At 36.4% G+C, this 22,603-nt stretch overlaps 1 protein-coding gene across 7 annotated transcripts in view; it reads right to left on the minus strand.

Annotated features, from left to right (window-relative positions):
- Nucleotides 1-22,603, minus strand: part of Fam135a (family with sequence similarity 135 member A) — a 77,961-nt gene that overhangs the window by 25,642 nt on the left and 29,716 nt on the right. For 5 of the 7 annotated variants that reach the window (XR_005870059.1, XM_040729188.1, XM_040729190.1 and 2 more), the window contains 8 exons: nt 16,979-17,118; nt 16,817-16,887; nt 15,174-15,347; nt 13,392-13,518; nt 12,544-12,697; nt 8,210-8,287; nt 5,292-5,341; nt 3,343-3,498 (listed from right to left, as the gene is read on the minus strand). Coding sequence is in view for 6 of the 7 variants with exons in the window: in XM_040729188.1 (XP_040585122.1) it covers nt 3,343-3,498; nt 5,292-5,341; nt 8,210-8,287; nt 12,544-12,697; nt 13,392-13,518; nt 15,174-15,347; nt 16,817-16,887; nt 16,979-17,118 (950 nt within the window). In the remaining variant the exon portion in view is untranslated. The remainder of the gene's footprint in view (nt 1-3,342; nt 3,499-5,291; nt 5,342-8,209; nt 8,288-12,543; nt 12,698-13,391; nt 13,519-15,173; nt 15,348-16,816; nt 16,888-16,978; nt 17,119-22,603) is intronic. The other 2 variants (XM_040729191.1, XM_040729189.1) reach the window with 1 other exon arrangement.

The following is a 22,603-nucleotide window of genomic DNA, read 5'->3' on the forward strand; positions in this document are numbered from 1 at the left end:
GCACGTGTTCATCTACAGCAGAGTCTAATGTTGAGTACAAGGTCTCTATCTGATAGATTATGTTTATTTTTACCCTGAAAAACACAGGTACTTTACAAATGTTTATTTGAATACATGTACTTGGTTCTTTGTGTTATGGGAGGATACCATAATGTTTTATTACACAAAACTGCTTCATATTTAATATTAGATAAATTTCTAGCTCATTTAAATGGATTGATTTCTTGACACACATCTCTTCTAAAAGAGCAAATTAACAAAGGAAAAAATGCTTTTGCATGTGTGACAGGTCATTTTACTTTATTATCTTACTCCATTACGGTTTTCTAGGCCCTCCTCCTCTTCCTGGTACCTGGAACTGAACCCAGCACACATGTGATGTGAGGCAGTGCTTTCCCGTCTAGTTACATCCCTAGTCACCATTTTTCTAGCTCTCTGGAGGTATACCTGAGTTATGGCATTGCACATTTAAAGTGCAATTTCATGAATCCTGACTTGAAAGTATCACCATGCTAATGACATGAACACAACCATCAAAAAGAACATGAAGATTTGTAGAGACGATTGCACATAAAGAGGCAGAGGACACTGTAAAAAACAGAACCTGCTTGCTTTGTTTGTAATTTGGAGGCAGGGTGTTACTCTGTAGCTTTGGTACTCACTATGTAGTTCACATTGATCACAAACTCACAGCAAGCCTTACTCTGTCGCTCAAGTACTGAGACAATAAACATCAACAACCAGGCCCAGCTATAACAACTTGATATAGAAAAAAATCACCTCGGCAATGATGGCACACGCCTTTAATCCCAGCACTCAGGAGGCAGAGGCAGGCGGATCTCTATGAGTTTGAGGCCAGCCTGGTCTACAGAGCAAGTTCTAGGACAACCTCCAAAACAATACAGAGAAACCCTGTCTCGAAAAAGCATAAAAAAAAAAAAACCCTATCTTGAAAAACAGAAACAACAACAAAAAAATACAACTTGGGACCTTTTAACACCGAATCCAATATTTTAATAATTTCAGTAAAATAAGATGCCTGAATGAATATTCAGGTTGAGCATATTATCTAAACTTTGCAATAATGAACTATTTGAGAAGAACACCCTCAAAAGAAATATATTCAGCCAATGATACCATCCTTAGCCACCAGGAGAATACAAGTGAAAACTGCTTTGTGATTTAGTCACATTCCAGTCAGAAGGCTATGGAGAAAACAATGACAACAGTCGCACTGGCCTGCCTGAGGAGCAATCCTGATTTCCAAAGAGCACCAAGGAAGAGGCTGTAGTTCAGCAGTATGTTAGTATAAGTTAGCCAGCTCTCATGGCTAATTTATACTAAAAGTCATCACCGTTCAAAGTCTTGGTGGTGAAAATGTTAATGAAAATTGAAAGACACACACTGCGTTTCTTGAGCTATTCATTTTAAATTACTATGGGAAGCTAAAGAAGATCATTAGTAAGGTGGATACTGTAATTACGCTATTTTATCCACTGTAGAATCTCATAGTAGGCCTTTTAGAAAGCAACCAATCTTTATTAAAAGACTACTAAGGAAGAACCCTAAATAATTAGTTTTTAATATTGATAACACTTATTGAAATATAATAATAAAACAAAAAGAAAACACATCAAAGAGAGAAGTAACAACATGAAAAAATAGTTCAATACAGAGAAAGCCTGTCTCGAAAAAAAAAATACTAGTTTGAGGTCAGCCTGGTCTACCTTGCTAGTTCCAGCCAGTCAGGGCTACACAAGGAAACACTGTCTAGAAAAACCAATAAACAAACAAACAAACAAATAAAAAAACTAATAAAATGAGAGACTCTGTTTAAGGCCTCTCTCTAAAAAGGTTAAGGGCACAAAAATATTGGTAAATAAATGGTAGAAAACACTAGAGATCAGGCAGCTATTTTTAAAAAATGAAACATTCTGTTATTTGATAACAGTAAATTTAAAAACTGCAGACAGAATAGAAAAACTCCTCAGAAAAATGTAGTTTATCAGACTGTTTGAAAAAGAAGAGAAATATAACAGCCCTACTTACACTGTCATTTTACTCTATTTACTAGGAAGACTAGACCAAACTGAGGGTATTCTATGCAACCACTGGCCAATACTCTGCAAAACACAAGCAGTCACAAAAGATAAAGAGAGAAAGGTTACCCATTAGATGACATTAAAGGGCCATGAAGACAGAATGTGACATGTGAATTTGAGTTTGGGCCTGCAAATGTGGGCTGGGGTGGGGCTGTCAAAAAGGACAGGACAACTGGTAAAATTAAATATGGGCCATACTGTGGTTTGGATGCAAAATGTCTCCTATAGCTCATGTGTTCGAACACATGGTCACTCTATGGCTGACACTTCCTTTAGGAAGTGAAGCCTTGCTGGAGGAAATATGTCACTGGGGGCAGGCCTAAAGAGTTTATAGTCCCACCCCACTGCCTGTTCTTGCTCTCTCTGCTTTCAGACTGCTAATGCCACACGCCTGGTAGGCCTCATGTCCCTGATGTCATGTGGACTGTATCCTCTCTGGAACTCTAAGCCAAAGTATACCCCTTCTTTCTTACATGGCCTCTATCAGGGCATTTTATCACACCAACAACTTTAATTAGGATAGGCCAGATATTACTCAGCATTATTGTAAAGTTGGCTACTATAATGGATATGGGAAATGCACACTGAAGCGCTAGGGGAAAATGGTCCTCTTTGGAGAAACTGTTCTTGGTTTGCAATAGTTACAAAGTCAGGGAGAATCTAAATGTCTATCAAGAGAATAATTGTATATATTCTCAAATGGTGCCCAACACAGGAGAAAATCAACAATTGGCAGGTATTTTTAAAAAGTAGCATATAAGGGGATATACACACAGTACATGATCTGATTTACACAGAATTCAGTATATGCTATATAATAAAATAGTTTAACTTTCTGAATAAGGGCCATTGTAGGTTTATATTCACCTTGAATTTCTAATATATATTCCTACGAGAGGCCAGGGAAGGAAATGGAAAACCAAAACACAGATAAAAGAAGGAGAGACTATCAGAGATGCCTATTTGGTGACCGATTTCTACTTCCTTCCTGCTTTTGGACTCTTGGAGCTATCTCCTACCATACACATTCATGTGTTATTTAACTTTAGGTGGTTTTCTAGCAGAGGCTGGTACTGAGGTGTAATGCTTGCTGAACTGTCTTATTTTACTATTAGCTATAAAATCAAACAACAATACAATGATGTCTGTCTTCTACATTTATCTAACACTATTAAGTAGGACTATTTTTAGTTATAAAGATACATATGCTCAATGGAAGGACCCCATTTCTTTAACTTACCCTCAAGGTATGGTGTTCCTGGGCTAGCAGTCCTCTTAACTCCTCGTGCAGTGTAATGACTTCCAGAAACTGTCCCCATAGCGCCATGAGAAGTGAGCACAGCTGGGCAAGGTTCATGTTGATCAGCTCTGCCAGTTCGTCAGGGTTTTCCACTTTCTAAAACAAGGACGGACAGCTTCACGCTTCCAGAGAGTTACGCGTTACAACACTACGAGGAACATCAGCATGGAGGCAAATGTGTTCATGTGTGCGCATGTGTGCCAACGGAGAGCGAATAGCTGAATGACGTCGCTTTTATTTAACTGATGGATACTGAGGCAATTTCAGCAAACCAGCCAGTATTTTACTACCATACACATAACATAAAACAATAACGTTCATCATGGAAACGGAGGCTGATCAGACGGTGAGTGGAGAGGAACTCAAGACCCCGGCTAGGCAAGAGAGCTAACTCTCGTGACTGAAGAAGAGAAAGTTGTCAAAGCACAGTAAGAATCTCACATGCCAGATTTACAAACAAGTGGAACTTAAAAAGCGGCTCAGCAACACATCTTGTTAACGCCTGTTGTTAGAGGTGTGTGTGTGCGTGTGTGTGTGTGTGTGTGTGTGTGTGTGTGTGTGTGTGTGTGTGTGTGTGTGTGTGTGTGTGTGTAGGAAGGGCAAATGGAGGTTTCCTTAAGTGAAAGGATCGTGATAACTTTCATATGGGAGAAACATATGAAGAGCAGATATATGAATAAAAGTCAGCCAAAAGAATGGAATGGGAATAAAGAGATTTAAATCCTAAAAGGCCAAAACCAAACCAAACCAAAAACCAGACAGAAACCCCAAACCAAAACAACCCCTCTTCAATTTCTGAATGAAAGACTAGATTATTTTTTTCATATTGACTGCACATTTCTTATAATTATTTTTAAAAGAATACTGCCCTTTGGGTAACTAAGAACTATATGTAAAACCCCTTGCTTATTTATTTTATGTAGACTAATGTTTTGTCTGCATGTATATGTATTCAGGGCCTATGGAGGTCAGAAGAGGGTACTAGCTCCCTAGGAACTGGAGTTACAGATCAATGTGAATTGCCATCTAAGTGCTAGGAATAGAACTTCCAGTCCTCTGGAGGAGCAGCTAGAGTTATTAACTGCTCAGCCATCTCTTCAGCTCAACACTAGTGACTTTTCAAAGAAAAACGTCAGTTGAATTATAAGCCCTGTGACAGTACGGAAAGTTATATTCTTGCATATCCTGCATACTTCTAATTATTAAAAAGGCACTTCAATTAAAGAATCTAGTTTTCACTGACACATACAGAAATACACTCCAAACCAAATGCATACTTTCATGTGATTCATGCCTCTGATTTCTTTCATCAACATAGCTGGTGAACAGTGAATATACAGTGAACTTAAGATAATCAAGACACTTAGTTTCCTGACTAAAAAAAGAAAAATGTTTCCAATTTAACTGTAAGAATGGACTGGAAAAGTGGCTTAAGATATAATTTGGTAGAGTACAGAGAGGGCACAGATAGGACAGTATGGAGGGAGGGTAAAGGAGAACAAAGTATAATTATACTTGCAAAATATTATCACAATGAAACCTATTTCTTTGCAAAACAATTACCAGATGAAAAAATATTATGTTACAAAATTATACAAGTGCTTTAAAAACATGTTCAGAAATTCTTTAAATAAAATCACAGAAGCCAAGTGTATATATTTGCTCAGTTAATTGTTCTTTATGTGCAAAATAGTAAAATTTTCAAAGGATAAGTTAGCTGTATGTTGAGGTTAGATGCCTTTGCCCATCTAATCTGTGGTTTTACCATGATTACTCAATTTACCTTTGCAGTTAAAAAAAAGATAAGTAAATGAGGTTTTTTTGGACAAAATATTTAGGATAGAAAATAGAGAGCACTCAAATAATTAGAATTAAATTTTTTCAAGTACCTTAACTTCTTCACACAGTTCAGTGAGACGAGCATCGACATCCATTTCCTCTGAAAGGGGCAAAAGGTAGTTAGAGGAAAGATTTCAGTATTAGATCGAAAACTACCTTTGATAGTATATGAAGGACAAAATCTTTTGAAATAATAGTTTACCCCTGATTTAACAAGACATTAGGTACTGTTAAAAGTAATTTTTTGTCTTACAATTCTGATTTACTTAGGTATACTCTAAGCATCAAGTAAGACATTTATAATTAAAATGGCAATATCAACAGGGAAATACTGAAGCTAACAACATAAAAATTAGTTATTTTTAGCTTGGTGTTGGTGGTGCACACCTTTAATCCTAGCACTTGGGAGACTGAGGCAGGTAGATCTCTGTAAGTTTGAAGCTGGCCTGGTCTACAGAGTGAGTTTCAGGACAGGCTCCAAAGCTACACAGAGAAACCCTGTCCCAAAAAACCAAAAACCAAACCAAACCAAACCAAAAAAACCAAAACCAAAAAAATTAACTATTTTTAAAACAAAGAGAATTACATTGAAGTCTCAAATACAAACTTTAAATATTCTTAACTTTAAAATAGAAAAATATAACTAAAACGAACTCAATAAAAAAATCATCTCACACTAAAGCAAAGGAACACCTAAGACATGCGGCAACTGACTTATTAGCTCACTGACTTTATAAATGATTTCACTATTGGAAACATCAGTGGCTTCTAATGTTGTTAAAAGTGAAAGCCCAACAGCAAACCCTGCATAAATTCCACAGGCGACATCTACTTTCACACTGCTCACTGCCTTTGATTATGACCAAGAAAATCATTAAAATTAGATTTAGATTATACATCCCACTTTAGAAAACAAACTTTAAAGTCTGATACCTTTTCCTAACATTCATATCTGAGTCCAAATGACGATTACAGCTAGTGAGCTACTTCTTGAAAACATCTTTGTGTGTGCAAGTCAAAGTCAGAGCTGATGTCTTCCTGATATGCTTGCCACACTGTTCTTTGAGACAGTCTCCCACTGAACCGGAGCTCACTGTTGTAGCTAGCCAGCAAACCCCAGGGATTCTTGAGTCTCCACACCCCGCTGCTGGGATTGCAGGTGCAAGCAGCAGCTGCACCTGGCCTTTGCTTCAGTGATGGGGATCCACCCAGACTTTGCTTCAATGCTGGGGATTCTAACTCAGGCCCTCATGTTCGTGCAGCAGGCACTTTAGCCACTGACTGATGTCCTCAGCCCAAAACATCTTCAACAAGGACTAAAAGCTAAATTTAACTGATAAACTGAATTACAATGGTTTCGAACCACTTACAGAATTTTATCTCACTTTTAAAATTTGTTTTAATTATATTTTTTCAAATGATACGTTATGATATAATAATTCACAGAAATGTAAAACTGTACCCACTATTTATTCAGATTATCATGAGGACATTTGTTCCTCTATTGTCCAAGGTTACAATCCAGAATATATCCTTCTATGTTTCTGAAATACACATATACACATATGAGTTTCAGAGTTAACGAGTTTCAACAGTGGAATGTGACTTTACACATTTTCTGGAATTTGCATTGCCTTCTCAGCACTTCTCTGGTGAAATCTACCACCTAGCTTAAGCACTTTAATAAAAGATATATTTCATTCTTTGATGTAGGCATACCAAAATTTTCCCTATTCTACTCTTTGCCCAAATACTGGCCATTTTCTTTTTAATGTTTTGCTAACCGAGAGAAACGGTGCAATAACCTTACTTGTACATGCCTTTTGAAAAACATTACTTTTGAATGCAGAAAGCAGAGCTTGGGTTACAAGGTGAAGAGGTATACTCAGGTAATGGGTACACACTCAAATGGTATTTACAGCTAGCTTTGGTAGGGTTGGTTTTTTTTTGTTTTTTGTTTTTTTGTTTCGAGGCAGGGGTTCTCTGTGTGGCTCTGGCTATCCTGGAACCTGCTTTGTAGATCAGGCTAGCTTCCTGCCATCCTCTGCCTCCTGAGTGCTGGGTGTCAGATGCCACCACCAGGCTTTAGTTTTAAATCAAAACTTTTCTCCAACAGTCAAAATCTACTCCTTTTTAAAGACAAGTCTTAATTATATTAGGCAGCATTTTGTAAAACCAGAATGCACACAGGAGAAGCAGACAGGCTGGCAGTATACTAATTAAACTAGAAGTAGATTTTAATCACTATAAAGAGTACTAAAGCATGCCACAAATGGCCATAATTTCATACTATGAATTCTTTAATTTTTACAATAACTTCCTGTGAGAATAAAACACTGCATAACATTTCAACCGTAATTTTTTTCCATAGTGATAAACAAATGAATAAGATAGTTTTAGTGAAAATTAAGCAACTCTCAGCCAGTATTCATGTGAAAAGCTTTGAAAGACTATCTTCATTATTTCATTTTGTTTATTCATCTGACAACTGGGAATACAATTTTATTTCATTTGAAAATGTCAACAGCTATTCATAATTTAAAAACATAACCATTATTCAATACCAAGTAAAAACTTCCAATATATTTACAGAAAGTTAGTTAACTAGTTACTACTGCTATGAAGGAACAAAAGTCTAAAATGTAATATGGAGGGTAGGTGTGGTGGCTCACGCCTTTAATCCCAGCACTTGGGAAGTAGAGGCAAATTTTGGCAATAAGATGGTTTTGAAAAAAGTGGTCATTATAAAAACTAGATACGTAGAAAGTCAAAGAGATCTTCACTCTATCACTTTCATTTTTAAATAAAAATGTCAACATTACAAATCAATTAAATTAACCCAAATTTATCTGCAAACCAAGCTGATTATATAAATATGATTTCTTGAATAAAAGCACTGGGAATACACTACATTGTTTACAAAGTTTGATTACCAGGGAATATTTAATTAGCCTATTTGTAAACATACCTACATGCGTGTCGTTCTGGGCTCTTGGCTGTGCTCTTCTGAGGAGGCGCTCATAGAGGACCTGCATGCTGGCTTTGGCTAGTCATAAGGGTTGCACACAGCACTAGTTACTATACTCCTTTTACAACAAAACTTACTTGAATTTTCCAACTTGTTAATAACAGACTTAGTGTTGATAGGGCAACTGGTTAATTAGCTTATTAGATTACAAATGATGTACATTCAAGTTTAAATTGTTTTCATTTTAGTATTTAAATTTAATGCTGCTCAATAATATTCCTTATTGCATTATTACTTTGATGTTTTAGTTTCATGGATTGAGACTTTTAATGTTGGTAAGAGTCTCAGAGACCAGCTAGGTCAGTTCCCCACTTTCCAAAGTGTAGATGTTGGCTGTGCAACTTGCCAAAACCTAGACTCCAGAAGTCCTGACTCTTGTTTTATGAGCTTCTTACAGTGGAGCTCTTTGAATCCAACCAATATTTAATGATATGTTCTCAACACACAATGTACATCATTTATCTAGGAAAAAAGAAGAGGGCAAAAGAGCAGAAAGGAATTCAAAGTATTATTTTAAAAGAGGGAAGAGTTTACATTAGTTTTTTCAAAGCATGGTGCTTAAGAATTTTAACTCCATATTTATTTGAAATGTCAAGAAAATGTTAAGTGATAGAAAAAATATAATATATTCTCTAATCAGGAGCTATTTTACATTCTCTTATTAAAACTAGTGATCATAATGATGTCTAATAAATAGTACATTATATACCATGGAAATATATTAGTGTCCAAAATTCAATTTTACTAGAAAAATAATAATGATAATCTCAGAATGTGAAATGAAAAATTTTATTTTAAATACTTAATAGTATTTTTAGATATTCCTCTAGAGGATATACTCAAGAATAAACTGTAATCTACAATTAAAAGAAAAGAAAACATAAATAGTAAAGTTTAAGAATACACAGTATATACTAATAAATATTCATTGAAGATGAAACCTAACTTTAAAGAAATCCCTAGGAAACTATCATATGCTGCACTGACAGGCTGTATTTTTCAAATAACACAATAAAAGACATATTGTGTTATTTTACCAGTTAATTCACTGAATAAATATATTCTCAGCAGTACTTTTTTTCTCTTTAAAAATTTTCAACACAGGTTTTCTATGTGTAGCTCTGGCGTTCTTGGAATTTGTTCTGTAGACCAGGCTGGCCTTGAACTTAGAAAGATCCACCTGCCTCTGCCTCCCAAGTGCTGGGATTAAAGATGTGTACCACCATAGCCCAGCAATATACTAATAATCTTATTCTCTAATAATTTTATTTCTAAAAGTAAAGTGTGGACTTGCTTTAGAATTTTGTTTTCTAATATTTTAAAGAAAGTCATTTGGAATAATGCTCATACTCATTTAATAACTAACTCCTAAATTTATAAGAGCTTTTTTAAATGTACAATTTTATAAAATATACCTGTAAGCCCAAAGTTATATAACATAAGAAATTTGAGAATACTATAACTAAATGAACTATTAAGTTGAAGTTAGACTAATAAAATAAAAATAGTGCTAGCACTAAGCTATTTGATAAGAAAAATGTATTTGTTTGGTTACCAGTTAGACATTTTGCCAACAAACATGTTTTTTATCTGAGAAATACTTTTTCCGCATTTAAAATGTGGCTCCTGTGTATTTCTATCTGTAAATACGATACGTTAAATCTATTTGAACACTATATGCTGACAACCATCTTCACACTGATTCTTCAAGGGCCCATGTCATCTATCAAAATCAGAAGATGCTGTGTATTGCTGTGTGAATTTCTCTTGTCCACGCTAGCAACAAGGTTGTCTGTTACCACTGCTGCTGGGGGGAGAGAGAAGGGATAGGAGTTATCTAAGATGCTGTTTGTCCTTTCATCTGCACCGAGCACTGTGCCTGGCATAGTAGCTATGTTAAAGTCCAATGAAATCACCCTAAGAAGTGTCATTGCCAATGCAATTGTACCTTTGGCTTTTGAGTGTTCTTACTCTTAATTTTCTGACTTGACATACACAATTGATTTCCTTCAATTTTACCTGGAGAATCTATAAACCAGCTGGGGTTTATAGATCCAAGGTAAAAGACATACTTTCAGACGCAGACTCTTAAGCATACATGCCAAAAAAATAAAAAAGCCTCTCTTAATTCTAGTTGTGGACTTCCCACAGACACTATTAAAATACTTTGTCTTGTGAAAATGCCATCATCATAGTTTTTAAGTTCAATTTTTAATTTTATGGTGGTACAGAGGATGCACCTGAGTGCCTCACACATACTACAAGCACTCCAGTACTCAGCAGAGTCACACATCTAGCCCACCTTTACATTTTAGGCCGCTGCTTTTCAAAAATCCTCCCTTCTGGCATCAATACTATGGTTTTAGATTTTGTGGTCTGGTCATTAATCCTAACCAAATTTATAATTTCCATTCAAAAATATTTTGAGACCCAAGTTACCATATTTAGGACATTGTTTTGCTTTAGTTGGAAATAAGAGATGGACCGAATTAGCTCTACTTTATAAAAGATGCTTTCATTTTCTGACGAGAACATTACTTCTGTCTGAGGCAGGAGCTTCATACAGAGAGACAATCTAAATACTTGAAGCAGCAAGAACAAAAGGGCATTTGAGAGAACAATGTCAAAGGCTTCCCTTTGCACACTACTATTTTTGTTTTGAGGAAGAATATATGGTCAGTGTACCTTTGTACCTAACTAAGGAAGCATATTTTCCTCTTGTGTTTGTTATCCCTTGAAGTTACAGAATCAAATCAACAGTTCACTTAGTGACCGCTGTTTTGTCGAGTGAAAAAAGAGTTAACTGAACTGATGAATAACACCATTCACCAAATCCTCTGGACTATGGCCTGCTACGGAGTAGTACCCTACCTAGTATTTTCTCATAAATGAACTGAAGTGAGGCTACAAAGCCTTTCAATTTCTTATAATGCTCTTGAAATTTTCCCTTATTTTCATTTTTTGTGCATGGATGTTTTGCCTACATTCATGTATTTGCAGTACATATGTACAGTGCCTTCGGGGACCAGAAAAGGACAATGGATTCCCTGGGACTAGAATTATAGATAGTTATGAGCCATGTGGTGGGTGCTGGGAATTGAACCTGGATCCTGAGGAGGAACAGCCAGTGCTCTTAATCACCGAGCCATCTCTTCAGCCCCCTTGCAATGTTTTATAACCTCAAACACATAATTTAAAAACAAAACCTTCAACTAGTCTCAAATCCAAAAATATTTAAGATAATAGTTATCATTTTAGAGAATGTATTGGTACTGTTAAAATACTTAAACCCTTGAGGTACAAAGAAATATAACAGGAATAGTGGCTAAGCAAAATTTCAAAAATTCAGCCAGGTATTGGTGGCGCATGCCTTTAATCCCAGCACTTGGGAGGCAGAGGTAGGAGGGTCTCTGTGAGTTTGAGGCCAGCCTGGTGTACAGAGCCAGGATAGGCTCCATGCTACACAGAGAAACCCTGTCTCGAAAAAAAAAAAAAAAAAAAACCAACAACAACAACAACAAAATAAATAAATAAAAATAAAAAATTCTTAACTTGCTGAAATAATTGTAAAAAGAACTCATTCTGTCAAGATAATTCAATGAGCTTTTTATGAGCTGATCCTTGAAAATTGAAGCTTATAAACTTGCCATGATGCCAGGCAGTGCTGGAGCATGCCTTTAATCCCAGCATTTGGGAGGCAGAGGCAAGGGAATCTCTGAGGGTTCGTGGCCAACCTGGTCTACAGAGTGAATTTCAGGACAGCCAGGGCTACACAGAAAGGCCCTGTCTTGAAAAACTAAATAAATGAATAAATGAATGAATGATAAACTGCCCATGAAACATCTAAAAAAAACCCTGGAGCTTGATTTAAGTAATTCTGAACTGTTCAAATACTGAGCAATGTTAATGTTTCTTACAGAAAGAAAGCAAGCCCTGGTGTAACTTACAGTCTAAGTGTCCGTACCACTTAGGATGCTCAACTGTGGGCTTCACTTACCTTCCCCAGGCTTTCTCACACACTCTAATAGGAACAGAGTACCGACATACAACTTGTTATTTTAAAAATCTACTTAAAGGTTCACTTCATTTTAGCACAAAACAGTTATTCCTCCACATTCTAAGAAAGTTTTAAATCAAAAGCGGTTATCAAAGGTAGAAAGCGACAGAACCAAGAGAGAACAGTGACGCGCAACAGAGGCAAGCTGCAGCAAAGCTGGTCACTAGTGAGAGGGGTGGAGAGAGACACTAGGAGAGGTCCGGCCACTTTAACATACCCAGTTCTAGTTTCTGACAAGAGGGAATCTCTTCTGTTACCGTAATGAAGTAGCTGTGCAATCCCTTGAAGGCTAGCAGCAAAGTAGCACAAAGTGTATAATGAAAATGATAGGCATGATGTAGGAAGGATTCTGCAATGAGGAAGCTACAACCCTAAAGAGAACACATTTGGAATATTAAAATGTTAGTAAGAAAAATCCAGATGCATTACACTTGAAACCTTGAGAAAAATAAGAAAAAAAAACCCAACCAACCAACTTATTGTTAGTTATCCAAAAACATGTAAGAAATTCATCAGTATTTTGTTGCTCATCTAAGTGATTTAAATATAAAATGTGACCATAACAATTTCAGCCATTATGGGTTTGTACAGACATACTAATAGGATTGTGACTGTGTTATGATGAGGTTCCCATTACAACTGTTTTGGAGACACTGCTTTCACAATCGTTACACATATTTCTTCTCTCCTAATAATGGGCATGCTCGTGCTACTCTGAGCCCACTCTCAAGTCTGCCATTCTTAAAAGGCTTTTTTGGATGTTCCTAACAGTTTTACCAAACAAACAATGGGTGACAATAACAGGTTTACAAAGGACACTATCACTGGCCATCAATGATCTGTACTCACTAACCCTGGTAACATTTTGAAGTAAGAAGCTGATGTTCATAATACATACTTAAACTAACCAGTTGGTTATGATTCTACTTAACTAGATCCTTAAGTTACTGAACTCAAAGACTTCATCAAGGAAACTACATTCACTTACAGATAAAAAAACTCAAAACATTTCTTTTAAAATAGGGAGCAAATATGAAAAAGGTAATACGCATATTCAATGCTTACATCTGGCGACAACTGTTTTGTGTAGTTCACACCAAAGACTACACTTTCCAGAGTGGGAATCGCTGAATCTTTGCTTTGTGCTGGTGCAGTCCTATTTAACCAGGTGTTCTTCACAGGGCGAGGAAAGCTGGAGAAACAGGCCGCACATTATTACTCTTAGCCGTCCATTCTCATGTAGGATATTTACAAAAGAAAATACCACAAAAATCAAGTGCAAGGGATGTGTAGGATTCTAAGCTCTACAGCATTTTTAAATTTCCTTTTAATAATTAGAATTTAGCCAGGCGGTGGTGGTGCACCCCTTTAATCCCAGAACTCTGGAGCTAGAGGCAGGCGGATCTCTGTGAGTTGGAGGCCAACCGGGTCTACAAGAGCTAGTTCCAGGTCAGCCTCCAAAGCCACAGAGAAACCCTGTATTGAAAAACCAAAAAAAAAAAAAAAATTATAATTTATAAAAAGTAAAGACTCTAAGGCTAGATACTTGAGATTGCATCTCTCTTTTTGAGAAACTAGAAACTGAACCAAGGATCTTACAAATACCAGCCTCCAGCAAATTCTGAGGGCAATTCTACAACTCACCTACTAAGCTGGTAAGTCAGATTGTGTGTGTGTGTGTGTGTGTGTGTGCACATGTGTGTTTTATGTCACACACACACTGCTTAAGTATCACCCATAACAGCTGTTATAATCAGATTTGTGTTAGAAATTGTAGACAGTTCAGAGAACAAATCTATGAGGTATTATTAGATGATGTACAGATTTGAGAGTTCCATCTACTGCCTACATTACTAAAGATTATTATTTTTATGACTCATACAGCATAATTATATATTATACTAATGAAACATAATTTTTCTCCCCATGGAAGTAGTTAGAAAAAACAGTTACCCAATGATTGTATTACCTAATATATTACATCTATTTAAGGATTTATTTTCATTTATTTTAATTATATGTATGTGTAGGAGCAGGTATGTGCACATGAGTGCAGGTACTCCCAGAGGTCTCAGATTCCCTTGGAGCTGTAGTTACAGGTGGTTATGAGTCACCTGATGAAGGTTCTGGGAATAAGTCCTCTGGAAGATTATTATGTGCTCTTGACCCACAAGCCATCTCTGAATCCCAATATAACACAATTTCAAATTAAGAGTATTATATCATAATATAAAAATGTTAGTACAAATTCATAAAATTGTTTAAAACCTTAAGAAGCAATGACTTTTGCATGACAGTTAAAAAGAAGAAATAGAGGATCCAAGAAAGAGATAAAGAACACTAAGAATATGTTCACATTCTCTTACACAGAACAAGTTAACAGTACAGCATACCCAAAAATTAAAATAAATTAAACATTAAATTAGGTAGAGACTAAACAATGCTGCATGACTATTTCTGTATTATATTCTTTTACTTAGCCAATTAACTGAATTATATATATTAAAAAAACACTTCATTTACTCCATACTTCTATAATACAAACATTATTGCTACTAATGGTCCCATGTATATAATACAATGGTCCATATATAATATAACAATATTAATTAATATTATTGATTATTAATTATTTACAATTACTTATACTTATTTATTATTAATCATTTATAATTTATTGTTATTTATAATTAATTATATCAGTAGTAATTATATTAACATAAAATGAAAATATATCAATAATTATGTACTTAAAAATTCTTTACTATTTCAGTTACTTTGTCAGAGTATATTTTCAGTATAAAACAGAAAGATATCAGTAAGTAGTAAAATCTTAGTTAAATTTACCTTATTAGTGGCTGGTGTAGTGCAACTAATGATGCATGGACTGTAACGGACACAACAGAAAGGTGGAAATAATCAAACATAACATTCACATGATGGTGAAGTCCTCTATAGAGGCTATAGTGCAGCTTCAATGTTCGACTACTTATTAGTTGTAAGGCGTTCAGATCATCTGCCCTATAAAAAAGCGATAAATTCTCAAGTAATTATGAAATATTTAATAAGAGCTACTGTTTAGTAAATCATTTAAAATTTATACATATACATATATACATACATACATATACATACATACATACATACATATATTTGTTTTTTGTTTTTCAAGATAGGGTTTCTCTGTGACTTTGGAGGCTGTCCTGGAACTAGCTCTTGTAGACTAGGCTGGCCTCGAACTTACAGAGATCCGCCTGCCTCTGCCTCCCAAGTACTGGGATTAAAGGCATGCATCACCAACACTCAGCTAAAATTATTCTTAAAGGCTTAATTATTTATGCTTACAATGAGAGTAATTTGCAAGCATCAAATTAATGAGGCAGCCATAATTAACATCCATCTTAAATTTTACTTCAGGGAGGACTCTATTTCTTATAAGATCAAACCCTACTATAATAAATCCCCCAAAGTATGTCAAATTATTTTTACTGCACAAAATTTCAAGTGTTGCTTAGAGACCCTGAACATTTCTAAATGCTTAGGTGAGACCCATCTCATAAACAAACCACTTCCTAGACAGTAAAGATACATTATATACATTATGTAGTCTGTCATATTCACACATACAAAAACCTAGGAAAAAAAGTCATGAAAATTATATCCAGATAAAAACCCATGCATACATTGTAACTACCTATAGCTAGTGAATTACCCTATTAACTTCAGCTTATTCTACTTAGGAATCATTATGACTTGGTTTTTGTTTTGTTTTGTTTTTCCAAGACAGGGTTTCTCTGTATCTCTGTATTGCCTTGGAGTCTGTCCTGCAACTCACTCGTAGACCAAGCTGGCCTTCAACTCACAGAAATTCACCTGCCTCTGCCTGTGTGTTAGGATTAAAGGCATGTGCCACCAATGCCCAGCCCTATGACTTGGTTTTAAAAAGTATAAAGAGGTGCAGTAGTTACTATGTATTAGTATTATCCTGCAATGATAATAAAGAGGACACTTAAAGCAGACCTTTCAGTAATGTGACTGCTTGGTATTACACAGTCAAGAAGTATTTTTTTTTTTTTTGATTTTTATGAGACAGGGTTTCTCTGTATTGTTTTGGAGGCTGTCGGTCCAGCCCAGCCTCGAACTTACAGAGATCCGCCGGCCTCTGCCTCCCGAGTGCTGGGATTAAAGGCGTGCACCACCACTACCCGGCTGCAGCCCCTGTTCTTAACCTCTGAGCTATCTCTCTAGCCCAACTGTGCAATTTTTAGAGTCTAGGGAAGAAGTCCGTAATTTCTCACCTTGTCTGATTTCACTACCTGGAGCATGGATATGGAAGAGTAGTCCCAACCTTCTCAATAGACTTAAATACAAGCACTTTAAAATAGGCAAGAATGAAGTGGAGGTTCCAAAAAAAGAAAATGGGGACACATAACAAATAAAGCCATGAGTATCTACAGGTGTTTAGTTCTCTGAACAGTCAGTCTACTTACGAATAGTCTCCATCTGTGAAATGCAGATCCAAGGACAACTGAAAATTTATTTCTTCAAGCGTTTCTTCAATCTAAAGAGAAATTTATTAGATGCTTAATATTTATGTTACAAGTAGGCACTGAAGTCCCACAGTAAGTAGGTAGAAATAAAGAGATGATTACCTTTCTTTCATCCAACAACATTTTAACTTTGAAGATCATGACATCATTTAAAACAACTTCCTCATTTTTATATAGGATCTGAAATGTTTTACTGCAAACCAGAGCATCATGAACTGAAGCTGGAAAGGCTAATGTCATACCTAAAACAGAAGAGACATACAACTGAGAGGGAAAAAACAAATAGTACAAGTAATTACATACTATGCTAAAGTACTATAATTTGATATCACCCCATTGTCATTACCATTTCTGATAAATGACTAAAAGTATAATTTCATAATTATTATGAAAATTCCTGTATAGAATTTTCTCTACTTGAAAGATAAGTGAGGAAATTCTATATATCTTAGAGTGAACACTGATCTGTTAAACACAGAAAAGGTGCAACTTAGATTTCCACAGCTGAAGTAAAAAGAGATACAGCTGGATTTTAGCTTTTGTTACTGGGATAGAAGACTACAAATTTTCTGCAATCTCAGATTTCTTTTCTTAAGGCAAGGACCCAGGATGGGGCTGCCACACCACCATGAAGACAAACCGTGTGATTATTAGAGAGCTGGCTTCCAGCCACAGGAAGTAAGTTACTATTTAGGCAGGGGAAGAGGAAGAGGATTGGGGACTTGAAATTATGTTGGGGGATAATTCAATCAACTGTATGTACCTAATAACACTTCGATAATAACTCTGAACACAGAACTGCGGCTTCAGTTCCCTGACTTATAGTATTGTAAATTCTTAATTACATGGGTTGGGCATGTGAGTAGTGGCAATGCATCTTGGTTTTACAGGAAGAAAACAATGGAGGCTTACATATGGGACTTTACATATTCAGTCCTACTTATCTCTCAAAAGTTTCTAAAAGTTACTTACTTAGTGAGTCTGTGTGTTTACCCTTATGTGTGTGAGATCCTTGAGCCAGTGAGCCATCTTGCCAGCCTACATTTCTTCTTTTGACTGGCTCTGATGGGACACTGTAGTTAGAATAATAAAGCTATACTAAGTATGCACTTTCTTTAATGGATTAAATTCTTCTAGTGAATTACCAAAATTAGCAAATAGTTGGAGCTCCAAATTTGAACTCAATTGGTTAGAAAAAGTGGAGGCTGCTGCTGGCCATTGAACTTGTGACTGCTATCTGAAGGAGGGCTGCTTCCTAACCTATGAAATCTGGTTTGCCCTCAGAAATATTAATATATGAGAGAAACAGTGTAGAGTTCAGATAGCTCAAGAAAGACTTCATATGGGTAAGTGATGGAGAGAAAGCAAGCAGGTGCAGCTTAGCACGCTACTTTGGTCAAAGGACAGTGAGGACATTCTGAAATGACCTCTTGGCATAAACCTTTCAGCAAGGTGAGGACTGGGGTGTTCACATTAGGGGAGTGACCTGATATAAAGGGAAACCCAGCAGGGCAAAGAATGCATCCAGAAAGAAGAAGGGAGAGTGACAGATTGGGACATGTGAAGGGTGACCAAAAGAGAAAAAGCAATGGATCACAGGAATAAGCTTCCTGCAAGGGAAGTTATATGCACACCCTGACGAGTCCCTCACATTCACAAGAAATGGTCTTGGGCTGGCAAGATGGCTCAACACATCAAAGCTCTTGCCACACAAGCCTGACAACTTGAGTTCTATCCCTGGATCTCCAAGTGGAGGGAAGAGATCAGCTCCTGCAAGTTGTCCCTCTGACCACCACATCGGGCTGTGGCATGTGACATGCTTGCAAATAAAATAGTTTTTAAAGTGAGTTTTACAATGTATATACAACTTTTCTGTAAGTTTGAGATATTTCAGAATATACATTTAAAGGAAAACCAATAGCTCAAAAATTCCATTCTGAATGATTTAGAGAAGAACTAAGATGAAGGAATTAATTTTCAATACAATGTAGGTTCTATGTAAAGCACTCAGATAACACTAATTAGAATTTGTTGCCTCTAGAAGCAAAGGCTTTTCCTATTGCTCTTCCTGAGGATTTTGTTTTCAAATGGGCTATTTTCTCTCCTGTATGATCCTTTGATTTGTTGTGAACATGTATGTGGGGGTTAGGATTAGGAGTGTATATGGAGGCTAGACGTTGCTCTTAGGTATCTTTCTCAATAACTTTCTATCTTATTTTTTGAGACGGGGCCTCCCATTGAACTTAGGGCTCACAAATTCAGCTAGACTGGCTTACCAGTGAACTCTAGGGATTCTCTTGTCTTTCTCCCTTGTGCTAGAATTACAGGCAAGTGCTGCTACACCCACCTTTTTATGTGGATGCTGGAGTGCTTCCACGGTATGTACCTAACAAACTGAGCCATCTCTCCAGCCCCTTCCTACACTTTGGCACCAGGACTGGGGCATCTATGTTCCTTATGATGCTTTTAGACACCGTCTCCCTTTAAAATCACCAATATTAACAACATTGAGTTTCCCATCATTAGACTACTGCACGCCACTGACCACCCACTCATTCTTACAGTCACAAAGAACCTAATTTCTTAAATATTTGACTTCTTAATTCAGAATCATTCCCTCCAAAACTACTTAAATATTATTCCTTGTGAATAGCACTAAGGTGAACCCTGCACCTCAGCTTTCTAGGTGCTTTCCCCCTTGTGTGTTCCTGACCCACAGCCTTCCTTAGCTACTCTTTCCTATGGGCATTTCCTACAATTTTATATTACTTTTGACTGCAACTCCTCTGCAATGTAGATTTTAATCAACTTCCTGTTATAACTACACTTCCCAGCTTACTTCCTCAGATAACAAGGTCTAACAATCCTCTGAGCCATTTAGGAGTAATTCTATGAGTCTTGGGCCTCTTTTGGTCTCTCCACTTTCTTCCAAGTGCCCACTTTCCTTCTTACCACATTTTAAATTCTGTTTCATCATTATCACACCCTTTTACATACACACAGCCTGTAAGAGAATCCAGGAGCAGTAACATGTGCCAAGAACCCCAATGACTCTCAAAACTGAAGTAAAAGGACTGACAATTCAGTTTAGCTTGAACATCTCAGTGAGACTGTCTCAAAACACAAAACCAACCAACCAACTAATCACTAAGCATCCCATTTTACACACACACACACGAATGATATGTGTGTGTTTATATGTGGCTATAAACTACTCTTGCTTTAATATACTGGCTTGTATATCTCAATTTTGCTAAATCTGGCTCTTTGCCTAATCCATACTTATACCCACAAGTCCTATGTGCCTGGGCAACAGTATACAACTATTTGGACTGGCTATGTCATGACCACTTATCTCAAGTGGTTTATTAGTGCTACCTAGCAATCATGCCGACTTCTAACCCTGTTTGTTATTCACATTTCTAGGTGACTACACTTCACAATTTATTTTCTCTCTCCAATCCTTGCCTTCAGTTTCTGATAATTTTGGGTTCTTATTTAATGACATAACAACAACAATAATAATCCATCAGAGAATTTCTATAAGCTCCACTACTATATCTACCTGCAGAAGATTCTACGCAATTTATTATTTGTTTCCTTTTTTAGCAAACAGCTCAAGTCTTTGGCACTTAGTATATTTATTTAATTCATATCCTCCCCTTCTCTATTCAGTCTATTTTTTGTTATAGCTAGAATTTTAGGTGGTCCACTGATTCTCACTTCCTGGTGTCCATACCACAACATTATCAGGGTTAATGTTTGTGAATACAGTAAAAGTAATGGTGTAATTTGTGTAAACACAGCAAAAGCAATTGAGTTTAACTCATGAGAGATTCTGAACTAGAGGCATGGGGCTAAATTCCTGATACACATAAGCTGTGATAATGTGGTGTTTAAAACTAAGTTGGGTGGCAAATTTTTACACAGCAAGAATTAATTTACGTTCCAGCTAGTCTCTGACCCATGTAACTGCACATCAAGACCAATGAATTCTACACTATTAAATCCAATGGAAAAATTCTCAAATCTTATTTACTTGTCAGCATCTGCCAGAGTTACAATTTGTCTCAGTCTTGAACACTTCTTAATTTGACTTTCTGGACAACATATTCTTGTGTTCTTCTGAGAAATTATTCCACTCATAAGCTAACGAGCTAATCTGCTACAGTTTCCCAGATACTGGAAGAAGACACAAGACAAAAGATTTTAATTCCCGGCACAGACACTAGCTATATATTAGTCATCTCACTTCAAGTCCCATTGGAGTGATAGGGAGACTAAGCCAAGTGACTATCACACGTGCCAATCTTTACCAGCAGATATATGTAAACTTATCTGACCTTTGTATCAGCAGGAGGCATTCTCATAATCGGACTAGACAGTATAAGGTTTACTTTATGCTTCAAACTAAGACTTTTAGCTTCTAAACTTGTCCATGAACATTTTTTAAAAGTCTGTAATTGGCTTTCCAACCCTCTGTGCTCACAAGACATTTAAAAATACAAAGAAGCACACACAAAAAAAGAATTTTTAACAATGCACAGAGTCAAATGTTAAGATTCTCACAATTCTTGACATCAGGACTCTGACTAAGTCAAAATAGATATCTAGGAAACTGGGAAGCCAGTTCATGGGCAAAGCGCTTTATGCAAGTATGAGGACTCGATTTTGGATTCCCTACCTTCTTCATAAAAACCAGGCATGTGGTAGTCACCTATAAGCACAGTTTGGTGGGAGACAGAGACAGGAAGATGCTGAGAACTTGCTGGTTGGGGAGTTTTTGGTTCAGTGAGAGTTGTTTCAAAAAAAGAAAAAGTCAGCCTCTCTGCCACAACATGCACACCACAGCTACAAATACTATCAAGAGTTCCTTAGCAATCTAAAACGAATCTCAAAGAGATATGCTCCAAGCTCTTATGATAGCTCATTTCTCCCTTCCTTCATTCATGGTTAGACAAGTGAGACCTAGCAGAAAATCTAAATGAAACTTTTAAGCATGCAAGCTAGAAACCAAAACACTCTGTTTGCATTATCCTTAGAGAAAAAAATGGGGAAAATACCAGCCCTTTCACCATCGTTAAAAAGAATTAAAAAGAACATCATAGATGTCTTTTACAGGTCTCAAAATTCCCTACAATTTGGGGTGGGGAAGATTCGTCACAAATGGACAGAGTTGTTATATATTTTTTTTCTAAAATTTGTTTTTAAATTAGCACTTTAATCCTGCACCCTTGTGGGTATGGTGTAGTAGCATGTTAACTCGTGTTTAATGGTCAAACCAAGGTAGTCAGCTTTGGTGACCAGCACTCAATTCTACTCTTCTGTTATTCTTTTTACAATTCTACATTCACAAAAATGGCTTAGAAATAGGTCAAAGCAAACATACACTCATTTTACTACTCTGAATCAGAAACAACTTTTCAACATGCTATCCCCATGAGGTCAAGAATCCTTTTATTTTGGACCAAGCACTGGTCTGTTAAACATAGCAGACATTTCATAGTGTATTTGAATAAATTACCATCTAACTTCTTGATTTAGTGACCTATTTTCTTGTTCAAGTGACTATTTGCATTTTGCCGATCAGCTGTTTTTTACACACCCATGACCCTGCTTTTAGACATTCTTCAGTTGTGGAAGCTTGGTATTTACATTAATTTATATCTTTCTACCTAGTTACATTTTCACTTACTTGGGTAAACGAGTACCTTTGAGAGCTCTTAT

Source organism: Mesocricetus auratus, unplaced genomic scaffold (assembly GCF_017639785.1).
Source record: "Mesocricetus auratus isolate SY011 unplaced genomic scaffold, BCM_Maur_2.0 Super-Scaffold_100021, whole genome shotgun sequence".
NCBI lineage: Eukaryota > Metazoa > Chordata > Mammalia > Rodentia > Cricetidae > Mesocricetus > Mesocricetus auratus.